At 34.9% G+C, this 15,068-nt stretch overlaps 1 protein-coding gene across 2 annotated transcripts; it reads right to left on the bottom strand.

Moving 5' to 3' along the window:
* Positions 1 to 2,192: 2,192 nt before the first annotated feature.
* LOC148848263 (VAN3-binding protein-like) lies at positions 2,193 to 6,853 on the bottom strand. 2 transcript variants are annotated; one of them, XM_088950176.1, is made up of 9 exons: positions 6,629 to 6,853; positions 6,446 to 6,525; positions 5,829 to 6,173; positions 5,305 to 5,599; positions 4,037 to 4,415; positions 3,645 to 3,824; positions 3,220 to 3,269; positions 3,060 to 3,117; positions 2,193 to 2,602 (listed from the first exon to the last, which is right to left on the bottom strand). In XM_088950176.1, exons 4-9 carry the CDS (start codon positions 5,578 to 5,580, stop codon positions 2,373 to 2,375), a joined length of 1,173 nt encoding a protein of 390 aa, XP_088806302.1. In that variant the 5' UTR covers positions 5,581 to 5,599; positions 5,829 to 6,173; positions 6,446 to 6,525; positions 6,629 to 6,853; the 3' UTR covers positions 2,193 to 2,372. The 2 variants fall into 2 exon arrangements, with proteins under 2 accessions (XP_088806302.1, XP_088806301.1); XM_088950175.1 differs by lacking the exons at positions 6,446 to 6,525; positions 6,629 to 6,853 and having other exon boundaries at positions 5,829 to 6,337.
* Positions 6,854 to 15,068: the final 8,215 nt, after the last annotated feature.

Below are 15,068 nucleotides of genomic sequence, written 5' to 3'. Positions count from 1 at the left end.
TTTTTACATATTCAAGCAACCATGGATTAAGTTCCTTAGCTTAGTTGCATAATTCAGCACCGAGAACCTCAGCAAATGGACTCTGAACTTCAAAGATCAAAACTTACAAGCTTTCGGTAATTTGGCATTAAATGTTTAGCGAAGTGACAAGGATTCTTAGCACTTGGGATCTGCTGCTTGTACTGCTGTGACCAATCACAAGTGAACATAGGACTGCAGATACAGAACACTAGCATGTTCACTTTTGATTGATTAGCTGCCTACACAGTGGTGTGAGCAGATCTGGGCTCCCCAAGGATCTCTGGTTGATTCATTTACAATAATGTAATAGACCCGAAGTTTTATTTTGGCAACTTGCCAAGCATTTGGATCCTAAGAGATAATGACCATTTAAACATTGCCACAGATTCAATAGAAAAAGGGTAAAAGACATAAACATACCTTGAGTTTTCATAAAATGACCTTAAAATGTACACTCTATTGGACTCGATATACCTTATGGACTGGCCCCATTGGACTTAAAAACATACCTTCCATTAATGAAAAATCATATGTGAATTCATTTAAAAATTTAAAAATCTTATGATGCCCTTCTAGACAAGAAACATGAGTATTAGTGAGGTGGAAGAAGAAGAGTATAGGAGGAAAGAAGAGAAAAAACAAAATACTGAATATTGGTAAAAAATAGTAGTAATATGGTGCACTGTCCTGTTTTTCATCAAAAAAGTATATCGCAGTCATATTGCAGTCAACTGCAGAACTCTGAATTCCACTACAATTCTACATAATTCAAAATGACAAACACCCCCACCCTAAAACGCCAATACCCACCCATCATATTGCAGTCAACTGCAGAACTCTGAATTCCACTACAATTCTACATAATTCAAAATGACAAACACCCCCACCCTAAAACGCCAATACCCACCCATGAATTGGCATCAATTTCGAACTAGCACCTACTCCAACTGTACGGTGGGACTAAGAATTCTTAAGGTGTGCTGAACTATCATTCTCCCCATTTTTTATCCATGACATTAAGTTTTTTACCTGGAAAAGAAAGTCAGAAAAAACGGCTTAGAAGTCTAACAGGATTGCTGTCAAGATGTTTGAATCATCGAGTGCTTAGCTGTCTATATGAGTCATCTAGAGAGGTACAGGACAGCCGTTTGGTAACACAGCGAATAGTACAAACATTCATTTATTATTCATTAATGCCATTGAAGGATTCTCTACAAACCATTTTGATGGCATTGTTATGGTATCGGTGCTGAGGCTACTGAAATCTCAGGCCGACAAAGTGTGAGAAACAGGTTTGGTTCTACCCCTCCCAAACCTAGGTATTATTTTGCATCTAAACATCCAAGTTGATGAATAAGTGGCCTCATTTGGGAGGTTGGGCGTTTCATGAGGCATTTATCAAAACACTGTCTTATCATTATTAAATCAAAATCAGCATTTAATCCATCATGATGATCCGTTGGTATAGATACTTGCAAAAGCTGGCCTTAATTTATGTGCACGTCTATTGTTGGGGTTTGAGGAAATTTCAATTTAACACTTCTCCCAACAGTTGGGCATTTATTCACTATTTTGCTAATATGACACCTACTTGTCATAATTTGTTGACATTATTATTTTTCTCGGTTTTGAAGACAAATCAAGTACAAATATTTAATTAATAAACTGAAGCTCTACCAAATACATACCGGATTTGCTCTCCTCACAGAACATGCCTCAAACCAACCTCACAGCACATTATAACCATGCATTGAGAACATCTCTCGTACTTGATATTATTATTGATGGGAAGATATTCCCAATGCAGGGCTGCAATGCAGAGCTGCGATGCATTGTGAGGCACGCTCTGTGAGGAGCAAATCTGAATTCTCACTACAGGATCCAAGGATGCCTTGACGCTATCAAGGGCCATTAGAAGGCATATGGGGTCTTGGGACGGGAGGACCAGATATTATCTTAACCTTTGGCATTTTTTTGCACAAAGTGGCCGCTCTCAGATTCAACCCACATTCTCACGCTTGACAGCCCAAGATTTCCATTAAATTAAGAAGTTGATATGAATGAACAAATCTCAACATCCTCATCTTCACGACCTGTTTCTTCTTATTTGTGCCATTTCACGCAACATTGCGCACCCTATTAGTTAAAACAATGTCTGAAAATACAGAAAATTTGACAAAATATTCCTTATTCATATCATGATAAAAAATAGTCCAATGATATGTTGTTATAGTGTGTTTCATTGAGCTAAATATGTATTATACCATGGAAATGGTGACGAAACACCATATGCTATCTACAACTAAATATCTCATTTGCCATGGGTCATAGTTACTAATTGATCAAAATCTTCAATCAATACTTAACAATTGAGTGGAGGTATGTGTCCCTCCAATAAAGCTGCCTTGTTGAAGCAAATTTTGTATGCTACCAACCCATTTTTGCTGATGCATCTTGCTGATGCACTTGAATTCTAGAAGACCCTGGGCAGTTTCCAATCCAAAAAAGCATCCTTCAACACCAACCCTCTCTTTCATTACTGGCCACACTGGAATCTCTTCACAGACACCATAAACAATGCCTGGCATCAGCAGATCAGAACAATATGTCAATATCATGAGTCCATCATTAGTGACCACCGGCTACTTCAAATAGTAAGAGACTCACTAGCAATTATAAATGAGGAAACCTGGCATGGATTTTTAAATAAGGTTATTCTTTATCCATGGATGCATGCCACAAGCAATGAACAAGAGTTCTTCAATTTGGCTTTAATCACTTATGGTGGATCCTTGGATAAGTCATAGTACAATGATCACATTGGAAGGATTAATTAGTCTTTTGTATGCTATCTTCATTTATGGTTTAACTGCCTCAGTTCATATACAGATAGTAAGATGTCTTAAATTCAGCATTATCTCCAGCTGACAGTCTTCAATAAGGCCAACTGGTCCATCTTACAAGATGGTCCTTACTGCATTGAAATCCACCATTGGTTTACAGAGATCAAGAGAAAAAGAAAAAAAAAAAAAGCTTACACTTTTTCTTCTTTGAAAAGGCTCCTCCAACATGTTTGCTTTTGAGTTTAACGATGACCTATCATTTCAATTTGAATTGTATCAGTAAGTGCTCCAATCCTTAGGTTCTGTTGGAGTCACCATTGCATCTTTATTTAGTTTTTGTAGGTTTTATGTTTACCTGTGACTTCTTGTTGATGTAAATTGACACTCGCTTCCAACGTACTACACCTGTGAAGTCCAAAATTAAGTTTTAGGGTCTAGAATAGAGAATTCTTCATGTGACCAATGTCTGATTTAAAAGCAGTCAAAAATTAGATTGAAAAGTAAATCTCCATGTATAATATAGCTACCAATTATGAATTGGTTTTAATTAAAGAAGATCCTTTCAAAGAATAGAAAGTATGCACTATACTTTGTGGACAACTTAGGTTCTTCAAATGACCATGAATATTTCTATTTTGGCTCACATCTAAGTGAGCTGCACATGTCCTGACACAAGATGGCTATTCCGTTTTCTTTGCACTAGTTGTACAGGGTAACTGGGAACATTAGGTCATAATTGAAAAAGTTGGAACATGTCATTAATGTGAGATAGATAATTACCTTTCCGTGTGAGATGAAGTAGTTCGCCTTTGCAGAGAGAACACTGAATCTCAATTTCACTCTGGCAAACAGCAACAGGGCAAGTTGCTCCAACACCCCCCCTATCATAGGGGATTATTGTGGCGTTGTTCTTGACTTCCTTGGGCACCCTTGCCTTCAAGGCAGCTGCTCCTCTCAAAGCTTTTCCAGTAAAGATACAATAACATCAATGAAATATTAAAAGCTTATCACATGGGCACATTCGTACAAATTTATGTATGTTTCAAAAAACAAAGATATGCATGGTAGCACTAAATATTCCAGCTATGGTGTTTATATTGAAGAAATGAAATTATTAAAAAAAGTTCATTTGTAGGGATGCTACCTAGAAATCAAAACGATGGAGCAGATACCTGTAGCAGCTGCAGCTGTCAGAGTCATTAAATCACCAGGAGTTCTAACATCCACAGCCGATCTAACAACAGAGGTCACCCGGTCATGATCAGCACCTGTTAACTCAGCGACCTCAATGCAGTGAGATGCCAAGAGCTCTGTAGCTGATGCAACAGCTGCTGTCATTTTTGAGGTGGGGCTGTTGGAACTCTCTGCCGCAGCCACAGAAGCTAAGGCTGCAGCAACCCCTGCCACAGATAGGGCAGCATAGATGCGAGCATTGTCAGCACGCACCTTTTCTTTCTTCTTCACTCTTTTATTGATAAGTTCTTTATTGTGGAACCATTTTCCAACCAATGTTGTACGTGGAGCATGAACTGAATTGACTGTTCTACATAGCTGCAAAAGAGCATCTATCAATCTACCCTGAAGTATTAAAAGATGGGATGTAACAAAACATAATCATCTAGACTTTCTAATAACATCTGACCATGATCCATATTTGCGTTTGCCACCCTGCCTGCCAATTTGCCAATTTCCTAATTTGGCAATCCCTGTTGTCACTTTAGATCCATTAGATAATCCAATTAAACATATTCTGGAATCTGGATAGGCTAAAGGCTAAATTTCCCTTAAGTGTAACATGCTCCTGAAGCATCAAAGTTGGATGCTTCAATGGGTTGCCAGGCATTGGAATTCAGTGGATAGTAGTCTTGCTAAGGTGGAGTTGTTTAGAAGTGTTTTGTATAGCGATTCTGTGATGCCCTGATTTTATTCGGGCTCTCTTGCTTTTCTGTTTTGTGTACATATTTCTCTTTTAATACAAGTTACCTTCTCCTCAAAAAAATAAAAATTATGGAAAGCAGTAATGTGTAGATAAGATAATTAGGTAGTCTGTGTCTGTGGCTCAGTACAAAGTAAAAGATGAAGCAGACAAATATGAGTCTTGATCCAATCTGTTTTTTGCAACATCCAGTCTGTAAAATTGGACGAGCTAGAGCCTGTTTACATTTCAGGCAGGCAACATAGTATACTAAGGATTGAACAATATTTAGAAAGCTTCATCTTGTTAGAAGAATTCCCCTTTCACTGTTAGGACCATCCAAAGCGGGTAGCTGGTACTACAATTAAGCTTAGGCACAATTATTTGCTATTTTAGTCTAGATTCAAGAAAAAGAGTTTCAAAGACTACTATCCATGTTAATGTTATACACAAATCACAACAACTGTATCAGTGGAGAATATAGTGCAACTCAGATAAAAAAAAAGGAAGTAGGAAAAAGCTTACAAATTGTGATGCAGCAATCGTCTCTGAGATCATATCAGGATTCTTGTCGGGAAGAAAACGTTTCTGTTTCTGAGCAAGAGCCTTTGAGATTTCAGAAGCCGAAAGGCTCCAAGATCTTGATAAGAACTCCATGGGTTCCTTTGGTGTCTGAGGAGGAGGGATCAATGATAACGACAATGAGGACAGTATGCCCAATTCTTCATCCTCCTCTAAGTTCTCTAGTCCATGCAACCGCACAGAACTCTTCTTCCAACTCATAAATCGCTTGCTTTCCATTGATCCTCCCTAAATATTCCTGTAAATGCCAAATATTCAAAATGACCACCCAATTCAATTGCAGATTTCTATAAGCATTCGATTGCAGAAACCCACAGAAACAATCCTGTAAATTCGGTAAGATAAAGTACTGGCAAGTGGCCACTCCACATGATCCCTAGTGAACCCAAGTGAGGTTTTCATGTATTCGACCAAGACACTAGAAACCCATCATAGAGAGGATGAGAAAGAGGGGATTCTCTGCTTACCTTACAACCTGAGCTTGGTTCTGAACTGAGGAAACGAACTTCAGTGGCTGTCTGTCAATATATAGCAGACAGTCCGAGGAACGGAACAAAGACAGGTCAGAGTACACAAGAGAGAAGAGAGCCTCGTGCTTGGTGTTCCACCATGAAAATTGGGCTGGGTCTTCGTTATTTGTAATCGAAAACGTCCTTGTAGACAAGCAAAGAAAATTAAAACTCCGGAAGACCTGTAAAAAAGTTCACAAATTTCGGAAGCGACCCAAACAGTGCTTTCATTCGTTCAGAACTTCGAGACATCGGAAAACATTCTCCCTGTTAAATGCCGCTCGCTCGTGCAACGTTGCCCGTCTCCTCCATATAAAATTGACAATAAAAAACTCCACCATGACAATAATAACAATAATAGCGTGTGTGACGAGTGACGACGGTGGCTCGCTTTTGTGGGGCTTAGTGCTTGATGACTTTCGGTGGTTGGTTGGACGTGGTGGAAGAGCGTGACAACGGTAAAGACCGAAGACTAATCCAAGTCTACTTCACTCTTGAGTCTTTAGGGGGCAAAGGCTTATTACTTAAGTATAAATTAATCACAGTTGATTAATCAAATCGATCAAATCTCTTACCTGTTTTGTTCTGTTGGCCACTGTAATTTCCTGTGGGCTCCATCAGGTTGGAGATAAACCAAACAGATTGGTCCCTGGGTCTGCAGAGCAAAGCCCGACTCCGACCATCGGACCATGTGAGTAGAACGAATCAGAAATTGAGATGAGAGAATCTAATAAGGCACCCTCAGAATTATCACTTACCGCACTCAACCGGAATGATCGCCTCTCAGCAGACAAGCTCCAGATGCCATCTCCATCGTTTGGGAGCAACCTTCCTTTCCCTCATGATGAAGGATATAGCTTTTGGATGAAATGTTTCAGAGCTGCAGTGGCTGAGTCTCTTACTGCATTTAGAAGAATATGTTTTGTTGTTTTGGCATGCAAAGAGAAAAGGTGAAAATATGATTTCCTGTGTGACATGACACTCATTTTTTATAGAGGAGTGGAATGATTTATTTACCTAACACTAAAGACAAAATGATTTCTATAATGTCTGTTGAAGACGATGAGCCACAAGATATTTTAAGATTAAAATTAAGAGTGGGTTATTGTTGGATACCTTTCTTGCAACAGTTGGAGGAGGCATCTTCTTTACTAATTGTCAGCTGTCTATTTCACTGCACCTTTCATGACCTCAACAATGTATTAAACGCATGCTTATGGGGCTAAACCATTTTTTCATTCCGGGTCAATGGATCGGTGGTTCGACCATCTCGGTAAATGGATCAACTGATAATTGTTATAAAAAAGCAAAAGAATTTGCAAGGAACCAGCTGTTTGGTAAGTTCTTCTGTTGGTCGTAGTGGAGACTTGAGATTGAATCCCACATACACCTGGGTTGGGTAAGGGTGTAAACGGATCAAATTCAAATCTAGTTAAAAAATTTGATATTCAATGGATATCGGAAATTAATATTCTAATTTGAATTTGATTAAATATTCAAATATTCGATTCGAATTCAACTAATTAATTATTTTAGGTAATTAATAAATATATAAAATAAATATTTTATTTATATAAAGTATATAAATATATGAATATTTATATAATTTAATTATTATATATATAAATTATATAAAACATTTAAAAATTTTATACATTATACATAAGAATTAAATAATTGGTCGCATTTGGATATTTATCAAATCGAATCAGGTTATATCCGAATTTGAATCCAATTAACTATTCGGTATGAATAGGATATCCAAATTCGACTGGTTAGATATTCAAATTATCCGAATTCGATTCAATTATATCAAATCTCAAATTCGAAATTGGATCTTCGAATATCGTTGACACCCCTAGGGTTGGGAGATGGGCTACCCTGTTGTGTAGCCCTTTCATAAGATATCAAAAAACAAAGAAGAGTGAATTCATGTGATGCAAGGACTGGTGTTAAAGATGTCACATATTCCATGAGGGAGCCATTATATTTGGTTTCTTGAGAAAAATAATAATAATATGGTTAAGTTGTGGGTGATTTGAAATATCCCCAACTTCAATGTCTTCTATTTTTCAAAAATAGAAACACAAAAATTATAGGAGGTACTATTCACATAAAATGCAAAGGAGTTGTGACATGGACAATTCCATTTTATACATATAGTAGAAGAGGCCCTGCAATGCATGAGTTAAAATAACCCCCTCTTGAATCTATGGGGAGTAATGACATTCAATTTCCAAATAAAAAGAAAACTGATTTGGTTGAGTGAGTTAAAATAACCCCCTCTTGAATCTTTTGTTTAAAAAAATAAAAAATAAACATAAAATTCTAAAGGGGGATAAGAAGCAATATAAGAAAGAGAATAATCCAACGTGCACAACTGTTTTTTAAGTATACAGAATAGACTCCAAGAGATCCTTGGACCTTGGCATGGACCCGTGTTGAAAAAGATACCATCTTCTATAGGGGAGTGATTATATTCCCTTTCCTACTATTGGTTGTGGGTTAGTTTAAATCAATAACCCCATGTTTGGTTTTTCTATTTATTTAAAAATTCAATAGAAACCAAAAAAAAAATCTAGGGGGTTTGGAGATGTTCATTATCTTAAGGGGTGATTACGATGAAGGAAACTGAATTGATTGTAGATGATGAAGCCAAAAAAAAAAAAAGAAAAAAGAAAAAGAAAGATGTATATGATTTTAAATAGCCCCAAGTTTGAATTTTTAGTGTTTTAGAAAATTCAGAAAAAAAAACACAAAATTCTAAAAGGATTGGAGAGCAATGTGAGTATGTGAGCAAAAGAGAGAATAAGCTAACTCTGTGGGTGTTTGGCATCGGTGCTGTTTTCTAAGAAAATGGCACCATGTAAGTGCCATATCAGAAAAAGCGGTACTTTAGAAAACGGTCTCTTATTTGGTATTGTTTTTCCATAAAAAGCGTTGCTTTATACCACACCTTGGAAATTGAGAAAATGTGGTATGAACCAACACCAAATTTGATGTTTTCTCATAAAACAGCTCGTTGCTGTCAGCGGTGCAATGATGCAGCATCATGTTGGACGTTGGATAACCCAGGTAAGAAAGGTCAATTGATGCCAAACGATGCCAAACGCCTACTCTAATAACCCAGGTAAGAAAGGTCAATTGATGGTAGAGAGATAATAAAAAAACTGTCCAGATCCATAAGTCATTATTGACCAAGTCAAATTTATTGTAATATGGCAGGTTAGAGGCTCACCCAAATCCAAATTGTGATCCAATCGACGAACATTGATATAGGATTACAACTTGAGTCATGTCGGCTGAATTTGTTAAATTTTGAATCGCCCCAAACCCATCTAATTAAAATTATTTAGATGGATTTGATAAGAGCACAAATACAAATATGTACGTGCAAATGCAAATAAAATAATACAAAATATAAGGTTTTGCACTCTATATATTTATATTTATACACCTACCAAATTGAGCCTTAAATTATGCAACCTTATTTGCCTCACGTAAAGGAGTTGGGATCTTTACAGCCACATTTCACCATGTATTGAAAACATCTCCTCTGAATAATAATATATAAATATGGGAGATGTTCTTGATGTGTCGCTGAGACATGCTATGAGGCCGGTGTGAAGAGCAGCTTCAGACTCCCCATAAAGGCCAAAAAGAAAACCTTTTATACTTAATTATTTCAACATACCCTCAAATAGACCCCAACGCCCGGTCCCAGATTTGCAGTGGCTTAGGGAGTTCAAAATTGGCTTACTTATTGGCGATGGAAAAGCAAAAAAAAAACAATGCATAAAAAGCATTAAATTTAACATTTTAGATAGAAATAACAAATTGCATTGATCAATTCAAAATATAGTAACATTGCAACTCCACTCTACCAAACACCCCAATGATATTGAGTTTGGCTTCTTGATGAGCACTAAAATTCTATTAGAGCCCTCTGGTGGGAACTGTTCAGATTTATGACTGCCATGTTAATTCTCAAGCAAGATCCAGCCTTGTGCCTTGAATTGGACACCGTTCTAAAAAGCTAAACCAGATGCTTAAAATTTATTGGAGTGAGTGAATGACAAAAGGAGTAAAAGGAATAGATACGTATCATAGACTCTTTAGCTTCGTAAGGGGGAAGTAGTACACACATCCCAATGCATAAATTTGAAATTACAGCCCTACTTACTCTACTGGTAGCCCCTCCTATAAATCGCATCCTGCCCGTGGATTTGACATAATCCACGATCAGGATTCGTCCCCTGTATGGTAGGATTAAGGATTCTGAATTGGGTTAATCATTCATTCTCCCATTTGTTTATTGCAATGATCAGAAAGCAAGGTTTTTTAAAAATCGGACCCGATATTGAACCGTTTTGGGTTTAGTTCCCTAATCGAATGGATGACCCATTTTGATAGAAAAAAAACAACCAAAACCATTATCATAATCAACAGTTAAACAATTTGACCACTGATTCACTGACCAAATCAATAGTTTTTGTTGGAAAGTGGATTTCAAAATTGTGTTTTTGAAGTCTGATTCATGTTCCTTAAATAGTTTATGAAGAGGTATGAAGAAAAGGTAACTGCTAACTTTGAATTGTGCCTCTTGATCACACCTGATCAAATTGTGTGGTGAAGTGCAAGCAAAGTGCGCCTCATTGCGTGTGTGGTATCAAACCCCTATACTCTCATCTACTATTTCTAAGGAGTGTAAATCAGCTCCTATTAAAATACTAAAAATAAATCTTGCACATTGCACGGTATCAAAACCCCATATTCTCCTCTACTATTTCTAAGGAGTGTAAATCAGCTCCTATTAAAATAGTGAAAACAAAATTTATAATTTTCTAATGTGGGACAAATTCAAATATACGTTTTGTAAGAAAAAAACTAATTTTTCAATCAAGTGTGTAAGTACAATTTCTCATGTAATTGACCAATCAAACTTATTAGATTTAATCTCTTATGAGATTAAAATCCAATAGTTTTAGCTAAAAAAAGATTTAAAGGTAAAACAAAAATGACCAAAGGCGATGTTGCTTCTTTGGGAATAGTCGCTGAATAGTGAGAAAAGTACAATTATAAACATACAGTACAAATACATACAAACAAAAAAGTGACATTTGGGAGATGTCAGTAGAAGACATGTGAAAAACTGCTATGAATTGTTAATAAATTAGTGTTGGACACGAAAAAGGAGGGATTTTGAAGAATTGGGACATAATCTTGACGTGGTTATGCAGTAACTAGGCGATGGTGGAAAAAAATGCAGGCTATGAACATCTCCTTTCCCTAGTTCGTTTCTCCTCTCCAAAACATATTTTATTAGAAAAAAATTTATGCTTCTAAAAAAATATGGTAATAGAATAGCTTTGGCTGATACCGGTTGATTAACATTAAGGCTGTATAGATTTACATTTATATTCTTTCCAAACTCAGCCTAAGTTTTTTCCCATTTTCTTAATTTTATTTTTTAAATTTTACATTTGAAAAATAAGAATGGATGACACGATGAATTTGGGTAACCACACCATTTAATGACTTCGCACATATGAGATCATAGTGCATGGCTGATGTCACTGATGTGTGAAAACTTGATGGAAGAACACCTCGTCTTGCACCAAAATGAGTGCAGGGAATCTAGGCTCATCTAAAATGTGCCTAAATGTGTTGTGCGCATCAATCACTTATTACTAAATCAAATTTATTATCACTTTTTAGTATGGTTTTTAAAATCAGACTGGACCGAATGGTTTGACCAGAAAAATCAGGAATTGGTTATTTAACTGGTTCTATTTTACTCAAAACCATTGATTTTGGTCAGCAAACCGTTGAACTGGCCGGTTAATCATTCGAACAGTTTTGACCATTTTCCAAATTTTTTATTTTTTGTCAAAATGGGCCGATCATTCAGGTCGAACGGTTGGACCATTTGAACTGGTAATTGGACCCTTGATCGATTCAATCACCGGTTCATTTTTAAAAACCATGCTTTTTAAAAGTGTGGTTAGACATTTGATCCAACATCTAAAAAACAAATTTTTGAGATATCAAACTCTATTAGTGTTATTCAACACATAGTTTTCAAAATCAGATTGGACCGGAAAAACCGAGCACTGGTCACCTGACCAGTTCTATTTTTCCCCAAAATTGTTTTTTTCCTCAAAACCGTTGATTTTGGTCAACAAACCACTGAACCGGTCGGTTAACCGTTTGAACGATTTTGACCATTTTTCAAAATTTTGTCAAAATGGGCCAACCGTTCAAACCGGTAACTGGACCCCTAATTGGTTCAGTCACCGAGTCAGTTCTAAAAACCATAATCCAACACCACCTAAGAATTCATTGCCCCAATGCTACTGAATGTAAATCGACCAATCTACCATACAATTTTACATATATGTAGAGTGCAAAATTTTATATTTTATATTATTTTATATGTATTTGTAATGTATATATTTGTACATACACTCTTACCAAACTAAGCCATGGAGAAATAGGAAAAAAAAGGGAGGAGATCTACTAGCATTCTATGTATCATAAGTTTGTACCACATGTCCATAACACATTGGCAACATGCATTTATACACCATTTTTAAAAAAACTTTCAAGTATAGAGGACAGGTGGAACAAATCTATGGCATGCCTAAAATTGCTTATTGCTAGCAGATGCCCATTCCTAAAAAGGATACATAAAGGTGACATGAACTCTCTACCTCTCTCTCCTCTTTTCTTTTTTATTAAAGAGAGCGTGGTTAGGTTTTCTTTCACAGTTTTAGATTTAAATCTTTTTGTTGCCAAGGTGCAAATTGGGTGAGGTTAGGTCGGATTGAGGTCAACCTTAACCCAAACAAATCGAGTTGTTGAGCCCCAATCCTAGCCTAATGATGATCAGATTGGATTCGAGTTAGTTTCGAGTTGGCCCGATTTCTTTTTTTCCTTTTTATCATGTTTTAGAAAAAAAAAAAAGATGACTTTTAAAGTTAAAATTTCTGACATATAATATATACACATGCATACATGTATATAATAATAAATATGTATATATATACATACATACATACATATATACATGCAATATATATATATATATACCAGCATTCTTTTTATATGCATAAATACATATTTATAAAATATTTATATATGCTAATATGAAGTAAGTCTGGCTCAAGTTGGTTAAAACTTGACCCTAACCCATCCTAAAGTTTAGTGGGGTTCGTACTTTTCAACCCAAACCCAAACTTCAATCCAACCCTATTTCTTTTGGGCTGAGTTTAGGTTGGATTTGGGCCAATCCAACCTGAAGGTACATGTTGTTCACCATGATTGCAATAGTAGAAAGGGCGCTAAACTAATGTTACAAAAACACCTGCTACAAATTCGTGAAGAGCTTAGAGCTTGCACAGATTTGTGATGAGTTCAAAACCTGCACGAGCTTGCGATGAGCTCGAGGGCACCACAAACCTGCGATGAACTCATTATTATTGGTATCATAAGAAAGAATGATGTAAAAGACGTATAAATTCATGAGTACTTAGCTTCACCAAGGCCGTAAATATGTATTACAAACTATAGAAATAGTGATCAACTTATTTTCATCGGCGCCACAATGGATATTGCAATTCCTCCCTTATTAAGAGATATCATGATACATTTTTCAATGTGGAAGAGTAGCATCATAACAATTAAGAAGAGGCATTTTCTATGCATCTCACCACTTTATCCTTTATTAAATTTTGGTTGAGTGTAAAACAGGGTTTGAAATTTTCTCCTTTTTTTGAATTATTTATTTTTTATTTCATGTCATTTTTATACAACCAATGATATGTCCTCCTTTCCCTAAAAATACCTAAAATCTCTCTCTCTCTCTCTCTCTCTCTCTCTCTCTCTCTCTCTCTCAATAACTTAAATAATATCTTTTCCTAAAATTTATCTTAAATTCCCTCCCCCACTATTCCCCACTTTCTCCTAAATTATCTCTAATTCCTATTTATCTCAAAATTATCTCTAATTTAGTAGAGAGTTTCTCTCCTAAATTATCTCTTATTCTTATTTATCCTCTCCCCCACTTTTTATCTATATCTATCTAAAGAAAGTTTGAACTAAAAAAATTAAAAGTTATTTAAATATTTTGATGAAACTATATAATAACTTTAAAGTATTTATAAAAAATACAAAAAATAATTATAATATATTTAATAATATTCATACTATTAATAATTTTATATTTTTACAAATTTCATCACCAAATTATGTACTAACAATATAAATTATGATTTTCTTGATTATTCAATTTAAACGCAATTCAGATAATAAAAAATTAACATTAAAAAATAAAACACTATTTAAATATTTCTAGCCTCCTTTTTAGATTACACTCGTAGTGTAATCTCAAACATTATTTAAATTGGATGTTAGCCACTTAAATTTTCTCATCACCCACATATATTTATTATATATTTATATATAGTAAATAATACATTTTTGTGATAAATACATTTTCAATAATTATGTATAAATTTATTTTTGTTTTGTTATTTAACAAAAAAAGTTAATAATTATTGGAGATTAAACTACTATTATTTAAACTTTTTAAATTTAATTTATTGTACTTATTGTATGTTTGTTATAATTTATTGATTTTTTATTAGAGATTAAACTATTATTTGAGATGGATAATTTAATATATTTTTTAGTACTTATGTATTTTTATTAGTTATTTATTGTATTTTCATTATCAATATATTTTCAATAATTGTGTTTTTCGCTATAAATTTTTAATAATTTTTGGAGACTAAACTATTGTTATTTATTTTATATTAGACTATTAATTTAGTTGAAATTAGGAATGCTCACAGGTTGGTTCAGTTCTGTTGTAGGCATTTTGGCCAACCAAATCAATTTGGTTTGGTTTGGGAGTTAGTCACCTGAAACCAACTAACTATTAGTGAAATCCAGTCAACTCAGGTTTTATCGGTTTGGACCGATTTTCAATTTGTTCAGTCGATTCAAAAGATTTAAACTACAAAATAAATTTAAATTAAAAAAATACAGGCATTATTACAAATAAATTTCAAAGTTAAATTTATGATATAAAATATTTTAGACTAAGAAATATAGTAATTTTTCCACTTTCGTGTATTAAAAAATTATATTAAAATATAAAATATTAATATATATCTATGATTGAATCATTCCATT

The sequence above is a fragment of the Nelumbo lutea genome, chromosome 6 (genome assembly GCF_056320005.1).
Source record: "Nelumbo lutea isolate HS-2025 chromosome 6, American lotus-T2T, whole genome shotgun sequence".
Taxonomy (NCBI): Eukaryota; Viridiplantae; Streptophyta; class Magnoliopsida; order Proteales; family Nelumbonaceae; genus Nelumbo; species Nelumbo lutea.
This window is presented reverse-complemented; position numbering and strand designations above follow the sequence as displayed.

Excerpts from the sequence above, each read along its gene's own strand:
- LOC148848263 (XM_088950176.1), bottom strand. The coding sequence starts at position 5,580 with ATGGAAAGCAAGCGATTTATGAGTTGGAAGAAGAGTTCTGTGCGGTTG. Across the intron at positions 3,825-4,036 it reads GACAGCTGCAGCTGCTACAG|CTTTGAGAGGAGCAGCTGCC; the intron begins GTATCTGCTCCA and ends TTACTGGAAAAG. Across the intron at positions 3,270-3,644 it reads ACTTCATCTCACACGGAAAG|GTGTAGTACGTTGGAAGCGA; the intron begins GTAATTATCTAT and ends TGGACTTCACAG.